This window comes from Ambystoma mexicanum, chromosome 12 (genome assembly GCF_040938575.1).
Source record: "Ambystoma mexicanum isolate Mex_15411 chromosome 12, UKY_AmexF1_1, whole genome shotgun sequence".
In the NCBI taxonomy this organism is placed as follows: domain Eukaryota; kingdom Metazoa; phylum Chordata; class Amphibia; order Caudata; family Ambystomatidae; genus Ambystoma; species Ambystoma mexicanum.
Genome location: NC_090936.1, coordinates 1,186,542,925 through 1,186,567,897, shown reverse-complemented (window position 1 = coordinate 1,186,567,897; position 24,973 = coordinate 1,186,542,925). Strand labels below are relative to the sequence as shown.

At 42.9% G+C, this 24,973-nt stretch overlaps 1 protein-coding gene across 1 annotated transcript in view; it reads left to right on the top strand.

The window, feature by feature from the left end:
- Positions 1–24,973, top strand: part of ARID2 (AT-rich interaction domain 2) — a 1,843,885-nt gene that overhangs the window by 5,028 nt on the left and 1,813,884 nt on the right. The window contains exon 3 of the mRNA XM_069629837.1: positions 309–406. Within this exon, the coding sequence (XP_069485938.1) occupies positions 309–406 (98 nt within the window). The remainder of the gene's footprint in view (positions 1–308; positions 407–24,973) is intronic.

Below are 24,973 nucleotides of genomic sequence, written 5' to 3'. Positions count from 1 at the left end.
TGGGGGGGGGGGTGTGTGTGTGTGCGTGTGCATGCATGTACGCGCGGCGCCCTGCCTCCTTCCCTGCGCAGAAGGGGGCGTTGGTGTCTTTCTGGTGTGTTGCGGGGCCGCATGCCGTTGCAGGGGGCCGGCGCCGGCACGGGTTCACACGCTCACCTTGGCGCCTGCGCTGGCAGCTGCCCCCCCCCCGTGCAGGGCCATGCACGCTTTGTTTACACCGCGGCCGAGAGGCACGCTTCCTGCTCTGACAGCCGCCCCAGGACGCCGTGCGCTCCGCTCTAACGCCGCCTCTCTCTATCTCCCCCCAGGTCTCCGAGAAGAACCAGTGGGGAGAGATCGTGGAGGAATTCCACTTTCCCAGGAGCTGCTCCAACGCTGCCTTCGCCTTGAAACAGTATTACCTGCGGTGAGTGAGTGGCGCCAATGGGACATGCTCGTTGCTTTCTTTTGGACACTATACAATGACCATACATTTGGATGTTATGCTCATGAGTTTACTTGACCGGTTTATTTATTAAAAAAAAAGTTTTCGACCATTGCCTGAAACTTTCCAAAGGAGATTTGCTTTTGCTTGAGTTTGACGTTACTATGACCATAGCTAATGCACTGTTATATAAATGGATGAAAACAGTTGGCTCTGGGAGATGTGAGAACGTCACGGGGGGAACCGAGAGCCCACTTCCAGTCCTGCCCAGTAGCGTTTTGGAATTGTTTTGCTAACCGGCCTGTGGGGTCGGTTGCATACGTAAAATCGTTGTCTCGCTTATTTAAGGCAGCCCCATAGAGGTTGGAATAGTCCCTATGGTCTGGGACTGCTCTGAGAATCCCGCTTCCATCATGACACTTCTCTGAGCACGCTTTATTGGTGTCTCTCCTGGCTGTTTTGCTTCTGTGACCGTTAAGGCCATTTCACATTGTCTGATTCGCGGGTATTGCCCAAGTGTCCTTTTGTTATCTGAAATAAACGCCATGTAATTCCAAGCATGTCATTGTGTAAAATTGTGTCTTCCGATGTTGTGCGTGACCTATGTTTGTGGCCTTTTTATTATTCAATATTTTGTATAATGACCACAGATTTCAAAACATTGTGTTCAGCATGACATTTATATGTGCATTCAACAAGTGGAATTTAAATGCAACTTTACACGTCCCCTCGATATATAGGATCTCGTACCGGTATGGTAAATGAACGCTTACATCAACTATTTTGTTAATTACATGCTCAGTGATTTTAAGGGTGACGTTATTCATTTTCATGTGGATGTTTGCCGAACTGCGAATGAGCGTGTGGCTGAGTGTTAATACCCGTTGTAAACAGGACATTGTCGGACAACCAAAGGTGCCAGTTGTGCTGGTTTGAAGTCAGACTTGTAATACAATTCAGCTGTTTTGAAGGGGCTTTGCACCATTGGACGTGAATAGATTGAGTTTGTATGTTTTATATTTCACTTGGTTCACAGGTTTAAAAAGTTCTTATGAAAAAGGATTTTGCATCTGTTGGTAGTGTGGATTTAACAAAGGAATGGACTTTGCCTAATGTAACCAAGTGGTGAATTTAATGCTTGTCACAATCTAAATCTCTCACGATTTCTTGGGTTCTTGTTTTCATAAAAACGAATTGGTTGCGAGCCCAGGTGTTTAAGCAGGATAGAACTCAAATTTTTCAATTTGCAATTTCGGTTCTAATATTGACTCTACTTTTCTGTATGTCTGGGTTGTTACTGATATGGTAACTCTGCACAAGTTGTTGTTTTTGAACATGTTCTAGAAGCGTGTTTGGCAAATTTTCTGTCCTATCGTAGTCTCTATTCATTTCAATGTAACCATCCAACTCGAGCAAAATACGTGTGTTCCGCTAATACATTTGTGGTGCCACTTGGATGTTTTCCTCCATAAATATCTAGAAAGAAGCTGGGAGGGAGGATGGTTATCAACCCCAGCTCTGTACAACAGCTGCAGAAGTTGGGCAGTGACGCATGCAAATTAGCCAAAAAGCATACATTTTTGTTCCAAGTGAGAAGTGTGTTTCATACTCATTGGGCATCATCCGTGTGTTGCATTCTGGCATCTTAGCGATTGGAGCATTGGGGCTGTCTGTTTTGGACTGATACAATTGTGTATAATATGGAACTGCCTGCTAAGACAAACATCAAACTGGTATGCATTCCAGCCAATTTGCGTACCTGCATTACATTGCTCAGTGGTTCAGAATTCCAGGTGTACTCACAGGGGCTTCTAATGGATGGCCATGTCGAAATTGGAATACATGAAGCAGGAACTGTAAGTTGCTCCAGTGTCTGGAATTTCCCCTTAAGCAGAGTTACTCATGTGCCTGGAGCTAATAAAATCTTAGAGTTTAGGACTGGGCCTGTTTAATGGAGGACATTAATGAAGGAGAAAATGTTAGAAGGCTTTGCATGGTGAAATACCGAAATCACCAAAAATGGCCTTGGCACTGGGGGGGAAATCCCATGGCAGTTAGAAAATGAGCTCGCAAGTAGGTAAAAAAAAAAAAAAGCAAAGGTTGTGAAAAATGGTATGTTGGTTTAGCGAGTTACACTGAGAGATGCACAAATCAGTATTGCCACTCTGGTGCATGTTATCGAATGTCATAAGATGTCTGGTCCCTTGAGTGATGTACAGAACATATTCCTACAGATGATGTGCAGCGCTTGCTCCCCTCCCTCTTGGAAAGGTCCCGTTATAGTCCTTTTGCTTGTCCAAGGCTTCTGCTTTGATGTAGACAGTGGCTCCAAATGATACCCCCTCCTTACAAGTGTATGGTAATGTAGAAACTGAAAAGGATTTCAAAGCTTTGAATAATCTGAACTAACCTTTTAATAACAGTGAAAAGATGGTTTCTGATTCTCCTTACAGGGTCACTTATGTTGTTGGGAAAGTCTAAATGTTTTTCAGCATCTTTCACTTCTGCGTGGAACCCTCTTTTGTCATCTTATGCGATTTTGTTTGTGGTGTGAACTCAAACAGCTGTTAGCCATCCTGAATCGTGCCGTAATCGGAGTTGAACTGGCTTTGTGGATAGTGTGGTCACTGGGTGTAAGAGGTTTGAGTTTTTTTGAGTGAGAGAACAGTATGATGTGCATTTGCAAAGTGGGTGGTAGCTGCAGAATGTGAGATCCTAGCCAGCAGGCCTGTCTAGTCTCTTGGATTAGAAACTTGTTTGAAATATGAGATGTAGTAAGAGATACAGGGTTTTAATCTCACAGACCACTTTTTATTAAGGGCAGGTTTGGTACTCAATCTCTGGCCCCTTCATATAGTAAACTATCAGTAATCGGTGTAACAGCCATTGGTGCTTTGGGTTAACTTGGCCTATCTGGATTAGGTTCTTGAGAAATTTCGGTTTAGGTGATGCCACTATTTCAGGGTTTTGTCTAACAATTCTTTGGCTTCGGTCCCTTCGAGCAGAAGGAATTTAGGCTATACCACAGTACACTGCAGGGTTTTCCACTGTTCCCTTTTCTTTGACCATGCAATGGAACCTTTTCTAGTGGCAATCGTACCGGCTCGGGAGGTCAGATGGCAGTAGTTGGGAAAGACTTACAACTATCTTTTATGCAGGGTACATTTTTATGTTAAAGTTTTGAGTTTTTAAGAGACAACAGTAGACATTACAAAATTAGTACAATATCCCTCCTAGAGGGAAACGGAAGGTCATAAATCAAATGACGAAGATGTGTAAGATATATGTAACATAGGTGAGGAATAGGGCTATAGGTGCACAGGAGGAGCCACAACATAAAAAAAAACATGCGATGGATGAACAGGAGAAGTCGTTGTTGGCAATAATTACTTGATCCATGACAGTTATGGAGCGTCAGTACAAATATCATTAGACTTTTGATGCAGAGAACTATATTTTTGTTACAAAAGCATTCGAGAAATTGTTTGTGCGGGTGTGCACCAGTGTGTACTATGGAGACAAATGTTACTATTGAGAGGAAGCAGAGTGAAGGGAATAGCTAAGAGTGCAAGAAAGGGTGGAATCGAAAGTAAGAGTGTATACGAACGAACGAGAATGGAACTACTGAGTGGTTCACGATTGACTTTGAAAGGGTTCTTTTGAGGTGTGGCTGATGAACAAGGGGTGCAGATTCGGGGAGGCCAAGGTGAGGGGGAGGATGGGGACCCAGCCAGGAATGGTGGTGTCATAGAATGAATTCAAGAAGAATTTGTGTTAGAGGTAATTGTCGCATGGTCTTTGGGAGAGAGATCTAATGGTTACAATTCATGGAGATTTGCGGAGTTCTGGGGCTGTGCAGTCAAGTGTGGAGAATGGAGGGGGCTTTGCAGAGAGCTACTTCTCCATGGGGTTCAACATTTCCAAGAACTTTAAAGTTTCAAAGGTGTGTTTACACATGCTTTTTCCAAGCGATGAGAGACAGCTAGAGTTCCAGAGTCTTTGGTGGGTCTTTAGTTTTTCCGTTTGTGGTGATACCTTGCATGGTTGCGGCTAGAAAATTATTAAGTAGGGAGATTTGTCTAAAATTAATCTATCTTTAATGTTAGTGACTAATGAGTTGATGCATAGGTCTTTCAATTAGTGTATGGAGCCTATTTGAGGGATATCTAAGCTATCTGTCACATTTTTCTCGCAGAAAAACGAGGACATGTGAAAAGCCCATCTTGCACACTTGTTCCTCTCCTCTTTTTAGTCTACTGGAGGATTACAGACGAGTGTTGAGTCTTAAGGTGTATTATATGTCCATGCCACAGAGCTTTTTAGAATGTGTAGCCTTATGTAGGTTGGTGGTGGCATCTAGTATTTGTTGCGCACACTGTCCTTAAGATGCCACTTTTGGGTAAACACTTGATCAAATTGTTGGATGAGAGAAAGGGAGATGCCCATAGGTAAAAGCAGTTACAATTGATGTTGAAAATTAGTGTTAAAAAGCACCTTCTTCAGACTTCTTTAGCCTCTTAGATCTACTTTATTGCTTAGTTACATTAAGCTAACTAGTAAGGGAACCACCGGGTCCAATCACCCAGGCTTAACTGACATCAGGTATAACGCTCATACAACATTCCACATGACATCACATGGTCTCTCATTCACAAGCAAGCACTTCACAATCCATCTCCTTCGCTTCCAATGACGCACAACCACACGACATTCATCAACAAGCACTTCACAACACAATTAGAGATGCATGGTTAATGTTAGATATAGCTATGCGATGAATAGGTGAAGTGATTGAAGTGGACATACAGAGTCATTAGAGCTGCTAGGAAGGAACGCGAGTTACGCCTGGGTGATGGGACCCAGTGGTTCCTTACTTGTTAGCTTAATGTTACTAAGCAATAAAGTATATCTAAGAAGCTAAAGAAGTCTGAAGAAGGTGCTTTTTTAAAAAAACAATTGGGACAATGAAAATGCAAATATTGCACATTTATAGGACTTTTCCAAACTCGCCAAACTTCAATCTGCCAACGTTTGGTGGGAGAAGACCAAAAAAGGTGTCTCACAATTTGCAAAGAGGCCAATTGGGGTGGTGGAGGCGAGGTTGGGTTTCCTTCACTTCAAAGCTTTATTAGAAGGTATTTGCATTGCAAACACATTCACTATTGGGTTAGGGAGGAAATGACACCGAATCAGTAACCATGAACCACCTCTCAATCTGTTGTCCTTGCTATACATGTAAAGGTAGTCTAACGGGCATCCACACCACTCTCGGCATCATAAGGAATCTGGGTTTGGAGAGATTGCACCACTTCTATCAACTACATTCTGCTCTTACATGTGGCTTCTTCCTTGTATTTCGTCACACAAGCCAGAACAATAACTGCAAACTATTGGACGATGTACAGACAATGTAAAGCTAAAAATATATGGTCTCCGACCATTGGCTGCCTAGACAGTTTGTTTCTGACTAGTCTTTTGTCAGACAGCAGTTATCTAACCTCCGGACATTTTGGGAAGAGCCTCCTTGCTAGCAATGTTTCTGTAGACTCGCCCTTCAATATCAACCCTTTTATAAATTGTTCCACTTTCAAGCCTTATAGAAGTTTTGCATAGACTATAAAACCGGATCAGAATAAGATTTGGAACCAGTAATGGGAAGGGATTTGTAGTGCAATTAAAACAAGAAGTGTGAACGTAAACCTTTGGGAGCCAGTGCAGAGGGCATTTTTCAGGGGCTATTGGCTGGCAATACATGACAACCGTTGCTTGTTGCATTGTAGCAGGGAGTTGTCCTTGGGGAATATGCTGTGGCATTTTGCAAGGGTGACATTTTGTCAGGTGATATTTCAGTGTGCTTAGTTACTGGCCACTGTCTTCCAAGCTCACTGGTTTGTGGCTGATGTGCATTGTCCCCAAGCTAGTTAGCTTGGCTCATTGGCATAAATGCTGGATCTGCAAGGGGGTTGGTCTTCACAAGAGAAGACATTCAGAAGCTATCGGTCGATCCACAGACACATGGTCGAAGGATTGGGTTGAGCGTTTAATACAAATATGCTATGGGAAAGTTTGCAAAAAGGGAAGCATCTTGAGGGCAGGATAATGTGTACTCTAACTTTTAATATGTCCCTTAGAATGTCCCCCCCTGCTCTCCGCTGAAGTCCGTTTTCTGCTTGTAACCTTGCTCCGTTGGTTTCCGTTTTATAGAAAGAAAATCAATGTTTTCAAATGGTTGGATTGTAATTCTTTAGATTATGATGGGTGAGAGTTCTCCATTCTATTAGGCAGGCTTTGTGATGTTATTGTGAGTGAAACTTCGCTATTTTGTATACCTCGATTAATGGAAACTTATGTTACCAGAGTTTGACAATAAGAAATATACAAGTGTGCTGAACTGTCAAGCCCTTAGTATCTGAGAGACAAGTATTTTGAATTGTATTTTTGCTCAGATAGGAAGAATATTTTAGTACTGTGTCCACCAGTTCCTAATTTACTTGCTGCAATTCGGTTTGGTGGGTGCTTTTGGGACATATTCAAAATGTTACAATGGAGTTTAGATGTTCACAGTAGGGGGGAGGAGTTGATTTAGTCTTGGCTGTGAGTAATGAAGCCACTGACTTCAGGGCTGTGTAGTCCTTCTGTTCTACCAGCTTACACATATCATTGGTAGCCCATATCAGGGGCCAGAATTTTCAGATGGACCGTCATGCCTGTGAGGCTGAGGTGGCAGAGATGGCCTTGTGGAGTGTCATTTGCACATTGTGCACTATGGAAATCTACTCTAAATGCTGTTGTGATAGTGTCCTAAGAGCTACCCTTTCTGATATGTAATAGTTGTAGGGACGTTAAGGTGAGAAAGTAATACAACAAAACCCATGAAATTCAGCTAAAGCCACTTTAACTTTGTGCCCCTTGTTGCGCAGCCTATGACCACAATAATATCACTTCACTAATTAAATTAGAACTGTAACTGGCATCAAGCATGATCTTCAGCCATGGTCGGTGTGCATGGCCAAATATATTTTAACACATGAATGGGTACTAGTTATGGACAGTGGTCACAACCTTCATCCATGTGCACTGAATATTTTAAAACACTATAGGGGTGCCAACCATAGATGTTGGCCTTTACTAGTGGATACAGCTTTCAACCTTGTCCACTGTATATTATATACACTAAACAATGGAGTTGAGCACAAGCACAATACTGGCCAGTGTCTTTGGCTGTGCCCGCTATTTATTCTAGCGCATAAATGGGCCACTAGCCCCGACCTTTGACCTTGAGCAGTTTGTACATCTTTTGGCCATGTCCACTGTATAATTTAAAGTAATAAAATGCAAGAAGCGATGGACTTTGGCCGTTCCCACTGTGCATTATACAAAACTAACCAGCCACTAGCTATTGCCATTGGCTGTGTTTACTGTATAGTGTCTACACTAACTAGCCATGGTCTTCAACACAATACTAGCTAGTGGCCATAGCCTTTGGCTGTGCCGATAGTATATTCAAACACATTAATGGGCACTAACTATGGCCTTTAGCCATGGCCCCTCACTACAGCTGTTAACAGTGCCCCCTGTATATTTTAAAACGGTGATGGACTACTAGACGTGGCTTTTAACCATGCACATTGGTATTTTTTTAACACTAACCGACCACTGGCTATGGCCTTTGGTGCTTGCCAATGACCCCAGACCTTGTCATGGCCTAAATTGTTAAGGTAATAACGTTTTTTCATGACCTAACTTCTAAATAACTTCTAATTCCATTATTGATGTACATCAGTTATATACAATGTAATTAGTGTTAGTCATCGGTGATGTGATCTGTGATGTCGTCATTGTGGTCATAAATTGTGCAACAGGTGGCTTTAGCTGAATTTCAGGGGTTTTGTTGCCTCAACATCCCTGCAACTTAACGTTTTTCCCTTGAATTACAAGGGTTTTGTGATTCCATATATTTTTAGAACGCTTCCAGAATGATAGGTTTTAAAACGCTACCAAACCGCTAACTATGGCCGATGGGCACGGCCGCTCTACATTTTAAAACGCTTGCAACCCATCGCTCAATGACGTTCATCAATCACAAACTGATTTTGTCCTGTTTTGACAGTGCTATTGTTTTGTAAAAAAGATTGTAGGCATTGAGAACTCACGTTTTAGGCAATGCGCAGTGAGATTAAATTGGCAATGCACAGTGAGTTGAAATTTGACATGGACCACCCACTTTGGTTAAGCAGCGTGCTCCAAGCCCCTTATTTTATTGCCAGTTTCTTGGTGACTGTTGTGATACATCGCACAACTCCCAACTAGCCACATCTAAGCAGCACAGAAACATGGGGAAAAAAATGACTGGCTGCAAGAATCACATATGCCCAGGTACATTCTGGACCCAGAGGGGCAATCAAAAGGCGGCACCCATGAATATACGCACAGTAAGTGAACATATATCTTGGTGTGAAATATACAAATGTAGTTCATTGCCCTTCCCCTTAGAAGAAAGTTGCAAGACAAAACAGCATTGGACTTAAAAAAAAAAAAAAAAAAAAAAAAAAAAAAATCAACACCAGAAAAATTGCCTTAGAGAGGAAATGTTCTAATAAATATGCTGCAAAGTATAAAAGGTGCTCACATTTTAAACCCAGCAATCTGTCGTGAAATATTCTCTGGAAAAATAAATCCCAGTTCGAAACAAGTGCTTGTGGTCTTGTGGGTAAGCGTCTGCACTGGGAACATGAGAACCTGAGTACAATCCTGGTAGCCAAATACTTGAGCAAGCTTGCCAACCTCAAAAAAACGCATGTGTTGCGTCCACCCTCTGAAAAAGTTACCCTTTTCGCCCACGTGTCCCGGAGGAGAATAACAGCACCAGTGTCCAGGATTGAAAACTCTCTCTTGCCACATTGTGGGCACATACTCATGATTGACTTGCCCTATCATCATTTTCCTCTCCTCACCCCCATGTCTGACTTTTAACAATACTCTTCTTTATAAAGATATCTTAAAGTACACATTCCATAGTGTCACTCAAGTTTATTTTATTTATATAATTATTGCTTGCTTGTTCGGGGCTTCCGTTTCAAAGCACCCACTGGGCAACAGGTAGAACGTGGGATTGCAATAAAATTAAAATATTCAAAAAATACAGTAGTCGAAGGGACGGCAAAACCTTGTATACCCTGTGAGTATTCAGAACATGCAGCAAGGAAAGAAGCAGTGGAGTTGGTGCTGAGGTGTCAGTGCTCGAGGGTGCGCCACAGATAAGTGCAATGTATCGTAAGTGCTAGGAGCCTCGTTGGGTGGAAAAGTGCGGGTCTCCAGTGTGGAGGGTGTGCGGATGCAAGTGATGAAGGTAGACAGAAGCTGGGGAGATTGGGTGCAAGTGGTCATGGGCCCCGAGGATGCATAAGGGTCCAAGACACCAATCGCAGCAATTGTGAGATTAGCAGAGGATATAAATCCTTATTGAACTAAGTTGGGCAAAAAGTGTACAATTGCACCCTTATGTCCCGCTCCCCCCACCCCTCTTGACTGGCAGATTACAAAAATCAGAATGCAATTCAGCAGAAGACAAAACATTCTTTGAGTGCAATACTTTCAAGGACAGACAGTAGCACAGTTTAAAAATAAATGAAGCCATGTGTTTTCTTAGTCTGCTATGAGATATTTAAAACATGTTGCCAGACTTTCGACTGTCTTCCATCCATGCATTAACCGGGGCCGGCCCCCTCAGACTATGTTGCTCTAAGTGGTCTTTTAACTTTGCCTCACTTATTAGGCACCAAGGTTAGAGGGGGCTGGCCCCTTTCTCACTTTGAAGCTAAGCAGGGTCTGTCTGGTTACTGCATGGATGGGAGACCTAGATGGCAATCGTGTCACTGGCCATAGCCAGTGAATCATCATCATCCCCAGCGTCACTATAGCAGTAAAAATCTTTAAAAAAGAAACTGTATTCTCTAACGGTCAGACTCAGAGATGGCAGCTTAGGTGCTGAGCTCCTGTACCTCCTGAATACTTACCCTAATGATGATGACTGAGAACCCTGATTCAGTTGCTGAGACTACACAGCCAACCAAAAGGCAAAAAGGGGAGGATGAAAAGAGAGATGACAAAGTGCTGGATCTGTTGACTAAAATTACTTTGGACATTGCAGAAATCAAAGCTAAGATCACATGTGCAGAGGAGAAATACCTGGGCCTCATCACTAAAGTCACTGCTGTGGAAGACCGCCTTAGGTCAGTTAAGACTTTGCATCTGTCTGATCAAGTGAGACGATTGGAGATTAATAATGAGAAGCTTTTACTCAAACTGTCGGAGCAAGAACATTTCTCAAGGAGTAACAACATAAGGATAACTGGTTTTCCTGAAAATGTGGAGAGGGGAAATCCGATTTTCATTCCTGGAAAAGGCATTGGTTTCAATGTTGCACTTGGACCCTACAATGCCACTAGATATTGAGAGGGCGCATAGATCTTTGGGTCAAAAACCAGCTCTGGATCACTTTATTGTCACGTTTTTAAGGTTTCCTATCAAGGAATTGATGCTGAGGAAATCTCGTGAAGTTGGAGATCTGGCGTGGAAATAAAATTATATTTGCAGACTTGAGCAAAGATGTAATTGGGGAAAAAAGGAAATGTTTTGTCACAGCAAAGGAGAAAGCAAGGCATAAAAAAAACTCACAAGTACTAAATGATTTACCCAGCGATATTTCGAGTGATTGTGGAAGGACGAACTCATTCCTTTACTGAGCACAGGGGTGCAGAAGTTTTTCTGTCTGATTTAGATGTGGAGCCTGTGGAGGCTGCATCGGTCTCTACCACTGCGCCTCATAAGCAGCAATCTAAGAAGAAAAGATAACTTATCTTTGTTTCTGGTTTGTGCAATGTTGTTTTTTTTTAAATTATAATTTTTACTTTTTTATTGGTTATTACTTTATAATGCACGGTAACGGTTTGAAATGTCGTTACTGTATTAGGTTTTGATTGTTGCCTCGAGGCTGTGAATCTATAAGGAAATGTTTTGCTGTAGAAAAGGACCCATGGCGTGCATACGTTGCGTGTGGACGTATACAAGCTGCATGGCTGTGGCGTCTTTACCATTGTTTGAGATGAATTATGGCTTCACGCCGTTACGAATGGTTTCGCTTGGATCCTGCCGTGTGTCTAGAGAATTGCTGAAAAGGTTTGGGAGTAGGTAGGCGACGGTGTACTCCGCTTTAACAAAGGTAAGAACGCGTACTGCCCCTGCTGCAGCGTGACTGTCGCCTGGATTATTTTTTACGTTGGATATTCAGATTCGGCTACAATTTGTACAGCGCATGTGAAAAGTGAGGGAGTAGCCGGAACAGGCATCCAACACTATGCAGAAGCACATGATGCATGGAATTTAGGAGTCTTTCTCCCTGTACACTGAGTCAGGGTGTCCTGGAGCTTTGGAAACTGCAGGGGACTAATGCGGTCTTATGCAATCGGAATATTGACGCTGCCATATGTGAAATCCAGCAGGGACTTAAGAGCAGACCGCAGTGAGGGTCCAAACGCGGGACGGAAAACAATGCAAAACTGACCCGGTATTTAATCGTACAACACAATATGTACTCTGAACTCTTTTTCCACGGAAGTAAACCGCAACATGGGGAGACTCCTTAACCCCCCATTCCGACGTAGACTCGGGAGTGCTTTGACTGTAGCAGTTTTCATAATTAATTTTACACTACCTATCCATGGCAATGCATGTTTGTTGCTACAGTAATCCTGTATTAGGCTGTGTCTATGAAAAATATATTGCACAACGGAATGGTGGCGACATAATGAATGTGGGCAATGGAGACATGGTAGATTGGGTCTGTTTGGGGTTGTTCCTGCCCTCTATACTTCTATTCAACACCTTCTGCCTTAGTGTACTGCATATTGGAGCAACAAGGAGCGTGGAAGTGACTGCATCGGAAGCTGAGTCCGAGTGTGGATCTCTTTATTGACGGCTTTTTTGGAAACGTGCATGCCTTGATTTATAACATGCCATTGGTTACATATGTGCTGTATTTGATAGGAGTTCAGTGTCCAAATGCTTTAGGAGGGTGCAATTGTAGAATAAGGCATTGGTTATTGGGGATTGAAGTTCATTGATTGCTAGAGCTGAAGAAGGGGAATCGCTGTTCTAATAGATCATCATTGAGGCTGTTATAGGTTGTAGGGGGGGTGCTATTTATGGGGGCTGAATATATGATAGTTAATTTTGCTGGATGAAGGGCCAGAAGTTGTATTGAGTTGATTATGCTAGGCTCTTAAATTATATTTGTACATGTGTTTAGAGGTGATTCTGGCAGTATTCTTTATTTTGCTTGATTAACGTTTGGGGTAGTCTGGTTTAGAAGGCATAACAGTGTTTACTAGGCAGGTTGTTGGTTATAGTTGGTTGGAGAATAGCCCAATTCAGGGGGATTATTATTAATGGGTGAGGTTTCTTTTAATGCTCTTATTTATCTTATGGCTTGAGGGGGATAGCTTTGTTGACATAGGTCTTGTTTATTTTGGCTAGGATATAGTAATTAGAAGGTTTAAAAAAAGGTTGTTTTGAATTTTGTCTGATTAGTTTGTCTAAGTTAGATCTTTTATGGAGACTGTAAATTATGTAGGAAAGGATGCAATAGTATGTATAGCTAGGTATGGGATTCTGGGAGATGGTCAGGATAAGGTTTAGTTGTGTGTGTGTGTGTGTGTATATAATGTTGCTTTGTTGAAGTCCATGGTGTTTTGGATTTCGTTCAGTGTTCATGCTTTCTGTTTGTGTTGTCTTTTGTTGTCGGTGTGGGGAAAAATAAATGTTTGCATTTTTTTACACTGATTGGATGCGCTATAGGAATGAATGAATATTGGTGGCGACTTGATGGAGTTCATATACATGATGCTGGTTTCTGATTGAGACGAGTTCGTTTTCAATGTGTAGCTGGAATGTGAAAGGGTTAAATTGTTTACTTAAAAGGAAAAAAAGTGTTATCCAAGCTATGGCGGCAAAAAATTGACTTAGTTGTATTGCAGGAAACACACTTAGCAGATGGTACTGGAAATGTATTAGCTAATGCTAAATATGCAAAGGTATTTTTGAATAGCTATACATCTAATTCTAGAGGGGTAGGTATTATGTTGAGAAAAGATTTTAATGGATGTATTGATAACGTAAGTATGGATTCCGAAGGACGTATTATCTTGCTGGATTTAAAGTGAGGGCAGAATGCTAACAATTGGATCGGTTTATGGTCCCTGTGCGGGAGGGGGGGTTATTTGAGTCTTTGAAGGAGATGTTGCGTAACATGTGAGGGGTCTCTCATCATTGGAGATTTTAATTGTGTGATGGAACCTGTATTGGATAGGTCTTCGTCGTGTAGTTTCACTGGTCAGTCAAGTAGAGTGTTCCGAGATTTTATGGGAATCTTTGATCTGGATGTTTGGAGGAATTCTCATTGGAAGGATAGGGAATTTTCGTTTTACTCGCGGGTCATGTCGAGACTTGCCTATATCCTAATGTCAGATAATTTGGCTGAGACGGTTTTGGATGCAAGGATAGGGGAAAGGCACCCTTCGGACCATTCTATGGTAACGACAAGATTGTCGGTTGTTTCTGATCAGCAAGGTATTTATAGATGGAGGTTGAAACCATTTGTGCTGAAAAATGAGGATGTTTTGGTAGCATTAAAAATGTTTATTCCCACTTATCAAGAAAATAATGGGTCAGCAAATGGTATGGTAGTGTGGGACTCCTTTAAGGCTTCCATTAGGGGAGAACTAATGAATTGGACTGCGAGGGTCCGAAGGGTTGAAGACACTAAATTGAAGGAACTGGAAGAGGAACTTGTAAAATTGCAGAGATTCTATGTGTTGACAAATGATGCGAAAATAAGAGCTAGATTGGTGGTGGTCAAGGAAAAGTTACAATGTGAGTTGAATTTGCAGGCAGAAAAAGGATTGTATTATGTGAAATAAAAATATTGGGAAGGGGGATCGTGGGGGGAACATTTTTAGCTAATAAACTAAAGAATTATTCTGAGAGGATGTATATCCAGAAAATTGTGAATGATCGTGGTGATGTACTCGTCAAAAAGGGTGACATTGGTGAATGCCATCGTTTATTTTATGCAGACTTGTATAGAGAGGATGTGATCCCACAGATGAGTTGGATAATTTGATAATTTTTTTGAGAATTGTTCTTCCTGTTGTCTCTGAGGAAGGCAGGAATTTTCTGGACAGTCCAGTTGATACTATGGAGGTTTCATTGGCGATTGGAGAACTCACAAAAAGAAAGTCAACGGGGATGGACGGTTTGACTGTAGAATTCTATCAGGAATTTGAGGAGGTATTGGCGCCCATTTTGTGTAACTTATATAATTGTGTTCTAAAGGAGGGGAGGTTGTGTGTAACAATGAGGGAGGCTATAATTACGGTGATTCCGAAGCCAGGGAAAGATGCAACTAAATGCTGCAATTATTTAATTGCTTAATGTTGATGTGAAGATTTTCACTAGGATTCTGACTGCCCAACTTAATAATTATGTGAGAGAATTGATAGAACGATCTCAGACAGGATTTATGAAGTATCGATATGGGTATGACAATATCAGAACGTTGTTGGATGTTCTGGATTTGCCAGAGCCTGAGATGAAATATGTTTTACTTATTTTTTTAGATGCTGAAAAAGCATTTGATAGGGTGAACTGGAGATTCTTAAATTACACATTGTCGAAATTGGGGTTTGGGCCTTTGTTTAGTAGGGCGGTTCAGACTTTGCAGACTGGGATAACGGCTAAGGTGTGGGGGAATGGTGGTTTTTCAGAATAGTTGTTTAGGGGCACGCAGCAAGGTTGTCCTTTGTCCCCCCCCCCCCTGTTTAATTTGGTGTTCTTACATTCGATAGCATAGGGGGATTAGAGGTTTGTGTGTGGGACGGAGAAGTTAAGGTGTTGGCTTATGCAGAAGATGTTTTAGTTGGATTGAGTAATCCTGCTGAAGATGGTGTTTTGTTGAAGAGTATTTTTGAAGAAGTAGGTAAATTGTCAAGTTACCAGATTAATTGGGAGAAGACTGAGGTGTTTCCAGTAAGAAGTTCACCAACGCAGGAACGGCTATTAGGCTGGGTTTGCAAATGGGAGAATGCGAGTGTAAAACACTTAGGTATACACATTATTCGTGAGATAAGTAAAATGGTCATTTTTAATGTAGATGGGATTATAGAGGCCTTTTGTAGAGATATTAGCAGATGGGAGCGATTCACATTGACCGTTGGGCTAAAGTTAATGCAATCAAAATGATTTTATTGCCATAGGTCATTTATGTTATCCAATCATTGCCCTTACTTTTCACAAGGAAGGTGTTGCAGCGGTTAGATTATTTCAGGATTTTCTCTGGGGAGTGGGGAAAAGGGCCAAAATTCCACGTTATATTATGATTCGCAGCGTCAAGGATGGGGGTTTTGGATACCCGATCCTTAAATTATTGTAATGGTTTCCTTTTGAAAAAGGTGTCTAGCTATTCTGTTGGTGATCCGAACAAGACACCTTGGTGGGTACAGATTGAAATGCAAAAAATCTTGCCGTACTACATTAAATGTTTGTATTCTGTTGGAAAGTTGCCTGGGAAAATAAGGTCATTGAAAACAATGTTGCAGACGAAAGAGGCATTGACATCACTAATAGTGGGAAATGAGCAAGGGTTATTTATCTACAAGGAGGCCTCCCTTTGGCACAACCCAGGTCTGCAGATTAATAATAGACCTTTGAATTGGAGGAGTTGGATTGGTAGGGGTATTTTGAAGGTTGGTGATATTTGGGGAGAGGGTGGAATGGTCTCCTTTGAAAGGCTGGTAGAAAAATTTGGATTACAAAACAGAGTAAGGAGGTATGGTGAGTTGGCGGGATTGATATCTGAAAGATGGAAGTTCCGCTATTGCGGGAACCTGAGTTTCTCGATCTATTGGCCTGTGGATCACAAAGTATCTGACATTTTGAAAGCTATACAATTTGGATGTCCAGTGGACTGATTCATGGGGGAAAAAATGAGGTTAGCATGGACGGAGGAACTGGGTAGAGAATTGACACCAGTTGAATGGGAAAGGGTCTGGAGAAGTCTGTTAGGGCCGAAGCGGATTTGCAACTATGCTACTCATCAGAGCGTTTTGGGTAGAATCTATTGGACTCCAGCTCGTATGTGTGCCTTGGGTATGATGGATTGTGATAGTTGTTGGGGTTGTGGGAAGGAGAAAGGTACTTTGATTCACATGTTGTGGAGCTGTGAGAGATTAAAGAACGTTTGGAGTGATGTGGTTGATAGGATTGGTCGGATTTGGGACATTACATATCCAAGGAACCATCTGCAATTATTTTACAATTACTGAGCAATGATTATAGGTAACATCGTGTTGGATTAGTAAAGTTTTGTTGGTAGCTATTAAACAGATAATGCAGGTCTGGAAGACTAGGAAGAAACCTTTAGTGGAGGACTGGATTTTTGATGTGCAAGTTCTTTCTACTTACGAAAAGATTATGTTTTGTAAGTTGCACTAAGAAACATACTATGACGAACAATGGGGGAATTTCATTGATCTTTATGGGTGAATTTTGATTTATTTGATGATATTTATTAGGATTGTATCTAGTCTAAGAAATAAGTTGTGGGGGTAGGTTTTTGTATTTTGTTCTATGTGGTATTTTGTGGTTGTGAATGTGGGGTCGTTAATTGCAATTACTTTGTGGACTATGTTGAATTGTGTTGGGGTTAATAGATTTTAATAGACATGTGATTGTTTGTTTTTCTTTGAACCCCCCTCCCCCAGGCCTCACCAAGTTCCCCCCTCATCTCTGCCAGCTTCCCCCACTCGGCATCCTCACCTCCTCTGCCCTCTCCCTTTCTCCCATAACACATGCTGTTTCCGTGACGCAGTTTGCTTTGAGATGTCGGCTATTTGCAGCTATAGCCGAGGATACAGAAAGCTTTGTGTTACAAACTCGGTCTCTAGAGCCACTCCAACTCCCAAATGTCACATGGTGCCCTCTATCCACCCCCCCAACCGCTAGCATGATGGCATTTCTTTTTTTGACCTGCAAATGGCTTTTTTCCTGCGATTTATTTTCCCATATCCTCAGCCATAATCTCATATCTCTCGCATTGAGAGAAAAACAAGATGGCGGTTGTTTAATTTCTAAAACGCCCACTTTTTGGGTAAATCACAGATATAGCTATCTATTTTTGAGAAGGCGCACCCCCTTTTCCGTGAAATATTTAAATAACTACTGCACTGAATAACTCCAAACCAATCATGGATCGCGAGTTGACGATTTGTGCCCTAGTTGTTGTGGACCTGGGCCAAATCCGTCCAGTGGTTTGGGCTGGGCGATTTGGCAAACATTGACCACCTTTGTCTATGGGGAAAATAAATGTGAAGTAGGTTGCAACTTTGGAAAAAAAAGTTTTTCTTTGAAATTTTAGTCAAATCCGTTTCTCGAATCAAAAGGTATTAACAGAATTTTAAGGGGTTCCTAGGGGGAGTCAGACTCACCTTACTATAGGGCTGCTATCGCTGCTCCATATAATACATATTCGGTGGTGCCAGCCCTCTAGTTCTTAAGTTGCTCAACTCGTAGAGCACTTTTTGGGTGGCTCATAACTTTGGTGGCGTTCGACTAATCCTCACCAAATTTTGCAAAAAAAAGTATATGGCCACCTCAGAACGATTGTGAAGTTTGCAGTTTCATCCAGGGGGTGGCCAAAGTTATACGGGGGGTCCCAAAATGTTTGAAACCCTCATAGACGCAATGGAAAGTATGTTTTGCTTGCGCCTACAGCCCTAACCGCTGGGCGGATTTTTACCTAATTTGCACTACGAGCAGCTGCTTGGTTCCGAAAGCGTGCTTTTGTAAATTTGGTATGAATCCGTCCAGTAATGGCCAAAAGGTACATCCAAAAAAATGTGATATCTGGGTCCGGTCTATGGACTCATTTCCTGTTTCAGGGTCTGCGGGCCAATCAGGGGCCGGCGTGACATCCACTGACATTGTATGGGCCCGCTCTGGATGGTTGAAAACGTGAGGTGCGTCATATTTTTGCAAACGCTTGCCATGTTCCATCTGTGGAAAATGCCATTGTCCGCGGATAGCGGGCTGAAGAAAGTGTGGAAAACACATTTTGGGTAATTTGGTGGCCAAAAGAGGGTCTGGAAAGGGTGGGGGAAGTGGAATAAAGTTGACATGGAGCTGTTTTTATAGGTGAAAAAAGGGTTTGCAGGTGCCACCGAATCGGCAGACCGTGAGTCTGAAAAACACATTTTGGTTTATTTGGTGGCCGAAAGAGGGTTTGGAAAGGGTGGGGAAGTTGACCTGGAGCTGTTTTTATAGATGCAAAAAGTGTGCAGACATCATTTGGATTGTACGGGGTTTAGGGCGAGTCTTGCTTTTTGAAGGTGGATTGTACGTACTTGGTATATGGTTTAATTGTATTGTGGTTGGGTCCAGCACTGTTCACAATATCAGGGTGCTGGATACTATTATAGCACTGGCAAGGCTGCTTCTACTACCTCAGTATATATTGCCTTTGTGGATTTTAGGTCTGCGTTCGATCAGGTTGTCCGCAGTATTCTCTGGAGAAAAAAATGTTGAACTGGGGGTTCCCCAGTTGGCTCCTTGCAGTAGTTATGGCCTTACATACAGACAACTTGGCCCAGATTCGGCTTGGTGAAACTGGCCAGCTGTCAGAGGTGATGCGAATTAGCAGGGGGGGGAGACACTGGGATGAATGCTAGCCCCCCTGCTCTTTAATATCTATATAGCGGCTTGCTAGGCAGGGTGATGGCTAGGGCAGGCTGTATGCCAAAGATCGGTTCCACCCTATCGTGGAATGCTATACACAGATGACTTGGCCATATTTTCTCACTTACTAACTGGGCTAAAGGCAATGCAGGATGAACTAGGGGTGTATGCTAATAAAAACCACCTTGCGATATCTGTCCAAAACTGAGGTAATGCTGGTTGCGTCAAAAATAATTAACAGAACTAAGATAATGTCCTCTGTGGGCACAGTGCAGTATACCGACGCCTATAAATATTCGGGTCTGGAGATGTCGGCAACATCTGGATATGCTGACTGGATACCAGGGTTAGCCGGGTGAAGCAAATTACATGAATGTCTAGGAAATTACTGGCAGACCATGCTGGCTTCTCCCTAAATGGTGTCTTGGTACTAATGGATATGTCCTACAATCCTATACGGGTTGGAGGCCCTAGCCATGAGAGATCTGCAGTGGCTAGAGGGGGTTGAATCCCGTTTCTGGAGAACTGTTCTGGGGTTAGCTAGATCTACCCCGATTCAGTATGTGTGATTTAGAGCTAGGCCTCTTGAAATTGAGAGCACAGCTTTTGTCCCGTAGGGGGTCCCTGATGCTAAACGCAAAGATGGTATCTATCTGCCCACTGCTGAACAAATTGGGCTTGAGCTATGACCTCGGCCAGGCAGGGAGAGCCACTCCCCCACAAGTGAAACATTTTGGTGATCTGTGCTTTGCGATTGTCTGGTTTCCTGACTTCGGCCGTTGTGTTGACTTTCCAAGACTAAAAGGGGTATTTACTCGAAGGCTGGCCATATATGATTGGCTGCGCAACTATGATCACCTATCCATGCTTAAGGCTACATTAATGTGGCCTCTATGACGCACTGCTTTATGAAACCTGAAAGGTACCTATTGCTCTACCCTGATCCAGCTCTACGTAATTTCTGTTTGACTTTGAACAAATCAGCTACCAGTGTTGGCAGTATGTGGCCTGAGATGAAATCTGCCACCCAAAGCAAAATTTAGCAGAATGTGCAGAGTTAAATCTAATCTAGAGTCAGCCAGACATGTGCTCAGAGTGCCCGGTAATGGGTGCACTCTACATAGTGCTGTTTGGCGCTTTTGTCTACGACTAAGTATATAAAATTTGATGACTTCTGGGTGTTCTACCTGAATACAGAATCCATGAAAGGCTATCTGGTCTTATTTAGGGTTTGTGGTAGGATCCTACCGTTGCTGAGTGAGGCCTGGGGCTGTCAAATCACCACTATTACCTCCTATGGTGTTAGTATAAGAAGTGAAGAAGTTACCTCAGGACAGCTTGTAAATGAATAGTAGTTCGGATTGCCCTAATACTAATGTATGAATTTGGTATTTTATTGTAAATAGGCAATTATATTCTTACTGTTTTGTGATAATAAAAAAGTTATATTTGATTTTTAGAATTTTTTTTAATTGTAAGAGTTAGGTTAAGAACTATGCACAATGCATTTTTTCTCTTTAAATGGTGGTGGTTGTTGCCCGGAATCTGGCCACTTGGCCACATACACTATAGTAATACGTGTGCAGTTATTATAGATACTATAGGGTGCGTATACCATATGGTGAAATATAATTGAAGTGAACATGGTATTCGCGATAGTAGGACAATTGAGGATCGTGCTCTTTAATGTGTCCTCCACCTTGGTGTGCAGGTGCTGCCCAGTCCTTAGTCACTTTTGGTGTCCCCGAACATCCTTTTATATTGAAGAGTCTTGTTATTTGAAGGTGTATTGTACATACTTGTTATATGGTTTAATTGTATTGTGGTGGTTGTGGCCAGATTCCTGGGGCCATGGCCGTAGGCCGTGCCCCCAAGAATCTTGCCACATACAGTATAGTGATGTGTTTAGTTATTATGGATACTATAGGGGAGAATACTATATTTGTAATATTGTGGAATAAAAAAATTGAAGTGTATATGGTGTTTATGATGGGACAATTGAGGATAGTGCTCTTTATGTCCTCTGCCTTTTTATACGGCCAATCATTGTATCCTCATTGAACAGTTACATGATACTTTAACATCATGAACCGGGCACTGGACTGGCTGACCTGTTTTCCTTACTAACCGCCGTTCCCTGGAGCAAGTGGATTGTTTCTAGTGTACCACTTCACTCTCTACTTCAGCGTACCCCAGGGTTCTATCCTATGCTTGTAGGTATTCAAATCTGCTTTGTCCCTCTGGCTCACCCGATGTCCTTTTTGTTTTCTCATTTCCAGTGTTATCTTAATGACGCACAGCTTTCCTGAAACTTCCCTCTACTAATTTCTTCTCCTTCAAAGATTTAAAAAGATTGTCTGACCGCCATCCAGGCATTTTGTGCGATTAACAATCTGTCTCTTTGCCAGTAAGATGGACATCCTTCTTATTGTGACACTTGTGCCCTGTTTTCCTACAACACGCTGGCTGCCCTCTTTGGGCCCTCGACTCCAACCATCCTGTGAGGCCAAAAACCTTGGTTATCTTAAGTGTTCTCTGTCCTTTACTCAAGTTTTAGAGCTTGTAAATAAGGCCCACTTCCAGCTTCACATCCTTGCAGGCATTCTACCGTTCCTCACCTTTCCCCAGAGGCTGAATGTCTCTAGAGCCCTGGTCCTCTCTAGGATGGAATACTCCAACAGCCTCTTCCTCAAACTCGCCCTTCATTGTTTACGCCCTCTTCGCTAATCCACTAGAAGGCAGTAAGACTTATCTTTGGCCTCAATCCCAGGGATTGTATCGCTGTAGCCCTAAAAGGATTGGCTCCTGGTGGATGTAAGGATGAAAATCAAGATCCTCTGTATTATGGAGAAGGCTTTGTGGGGCCTGGAAGAACACTATCTCCAACTTAGTTTCTCTAAATGCTCCCCTGCTCTGCTTGTGAAATGCATTTCGGAACAGAAAGGAGGAGGCATGTCTCTCTTTAGCCAGTGCCTCTTTGGAACAGCCTTTCTGCTCCTTTTTATACTTGAGCTAGACTTCCTTAAATTCTGGAAACTTTTGTAAACTCTGTTTTTCCTCTTCCTGTTTAAGTTAATCCCTTCCCTGCTAACTCGTACCACTGAGACTGGTGACCTGGTCCCTTACAAACCTGATGGGTTGCAGGCCCTAAATCTAGTCCACTCCAGTACACCTCCCTCTTCCCCACTGCTCTTGCGGGTGTATCGCCATGAGGATGTGTATCCCACCCTTGGGGACTCCTCTGACCCAGCAGTTAGCCAGTGGCCTCCCACCTTGGCATTTCTTGGCACTTTCCTTTTGGGCTTCTTTGTCACTTTCCTTTTGGGCTTCTATCAGTACTTGGCAATCCCTACTCCCCTTTCTATGCATGTACTTTTTTAACTTCACAATGCATATGTGCATTTATAGGAGCAGTGTACAATATTTTGGGGATAAGCATGGAAAATGTAGATGCAAAAGATTTCTAGAAGATTGTGGCAGTTGGTGTGTGGAAGTTTAAATATGTTGATGGTTATATGTAGAACTTTTGGAAGCGATTGGTGGATAGATGTGCGATTGTTTGAAAGCCGGCAATGAAGGAGTGTTACAAATATAACTGTAAAAAGGGTAGAAGGGCTATGCGATGGTGTGCATGTGCAATCCGTTTTTTTAATGCATTGCCTGGAAAGGGAACTGCGTAGACCATGGATAGTCATGAAGGTAATGGATTATGGTCCTTATTGTATACTAGAGAAAGGGATTTGGACAGAAAATGTGCTTTTTTCATCTTCTCTAGCATACAATTGTCCATTATTTTCATTAGCATAGTATCAAATGCAAATGGAAATGTAGGAGCATCTTGAATAACTACTTTACTGAAAAATGTAGATGGATGTCTATAAGCTTTATTTTTTTTTTTCAAAAACTGGAAGTAAAGGAGCTTTTTTTTTGTATTTTTTTTTCCTTTGGTTAGGAAGTAAGGTGGGTGAAGGAAATCGGTGAAGGTACACCAACCACAGATATGAAGGGGCAGGTGGACAAGGGAAGATGTTGGTCTTGCGTTAAATCTAAGGTAGGGAGCAGTGTTTTGCATGCTCCTTGATTACAGCCTCGAAAGCACTTCAAACCTGCTCCACCCCTGCAGAGTAGTGTGTTGCTGTATATACACAGTACTGTTGTCATGGAAAAATATGGATTAACAGCCTCTTTTATGGCTTGCAAGGTAGCTGGTGGGACTTTCTGCCCCACAGGAGCAGCCTGTGTGGTGGCAGTATTGGTTGAGGAAGATGAGGTAGAGGAAGACCGCATACTACTTCCTGAGAAAGGAACAGCCTTTCTGAGAGCATTCCAGTGGCTGGATTTGGTGTGGCAGCGCATGGAGGTGGTCCCGTAGGAGTACTGCCCAGGTTGCCTGTGACTGATTACTTGTGCATTTTACCTTGGTAGCCTTGTCCTACGGTACACCCACAACAGGGTTAAAGAACCGCCACACCCATGATTCTCTCTGGGTGCTGGAGGTAGGCATTTACTCTACCTCATCTACCTGCTCCTCTTGATTTTCTTCATCATTGCACTTTTTCCTTTGTCTAGGCCCTCCACCTGTTAGTGGTAGTGGCTCCTGATGAAGGATGGCAATGGATGCCATTTTTGAAGCTAGATGATATATTTTATTTGTATTGCGCTCCTACACAAGTGTTTCAGAGCACGACCAGGCAACACGGAGGGAAACCAGGGAGAACACAACAACGATCTTACTAGCCGCAGTGACATTGAGAACGCGCAAGTGCATGGGAAAGGGATGGGGGAAAAGTGCATGGAAGGGGCGAGTGGAGAGTGCGGACCAGAGGAGAGACAGATGAATAACAATATCTAAAAACAAATAGATAATAGAGGCAATAAACTGTGGTAGTGCAGCCAGCAAGTGGCAAGTGCTGTGTTTATGGCAGCAGACTGGGTAAGTCTAAGTGCAAAAAAAGAAGATAATGGGGGACTGTATGGGTACAGATACAGTCCTCAGTGAAAGGGGTGCCCAGGCTGCAGTGCAGGAGGGTGGCCAGGTGCACAGTGCCAAGAGAGCAGATCAGCAGAGGAGAGGGAGAACGAAAGCAGAGAAAAAGATGAAGGTCTTGAGGTGCTTCTGGAACCAGAGATGGTTCTCAAGTTTTAGAGTGGCAGGAAGGCTATTCCAGAGGGAGGCCCCAGCTGAAGACTGAGATCTACCCCCCAGCTCGGTTCTTTGAAAAAGGACTGCCCATGAGGGAGTTGGAGGAGCGAAGAGCTCGGGAGGGGAGGTATTTGCAGAGGGATAGCTGGCGGTATTTAGGACCCAGGCCCCAGGAAGCCTTCTGGATAATGCAGAGGTTTCTGAATTTAATCCTTGCATCCACTTGGTGCCATTGGAGAGATTTCAGAGCTGGAGAGATACGATCCCAGGACTTGGGGCCAAGGACAAGTCTCGCAGTCCTTTTCTGGATTAGTTGCAGAGGGCGGAGAGTAGTGGCAGGTAGATTTAGAAAGAGGCTGTTACAATAGTCCAACCTAGAGAGAACCAGGGCTTGGGAGACGATGAGCTTCTGGGAGAAGGAGAGGAAAGGCAGAGTACCTCTGAGGAGCTGCTGTAGGAAGTTTGACTTTTTAGAGACCTCAGAGATGTGGGTGGAGAAGGAAAGTGTGGGGTCAAATATGAACCTGAGGTTCTTAGCCTCGCAGGAGGGGGTAGGAGGCGGGCCAAAGGAGGCCGGCCAGAGAGTGAGGGGAAAGGATGGTGAAAGTGTGCCAATGAGG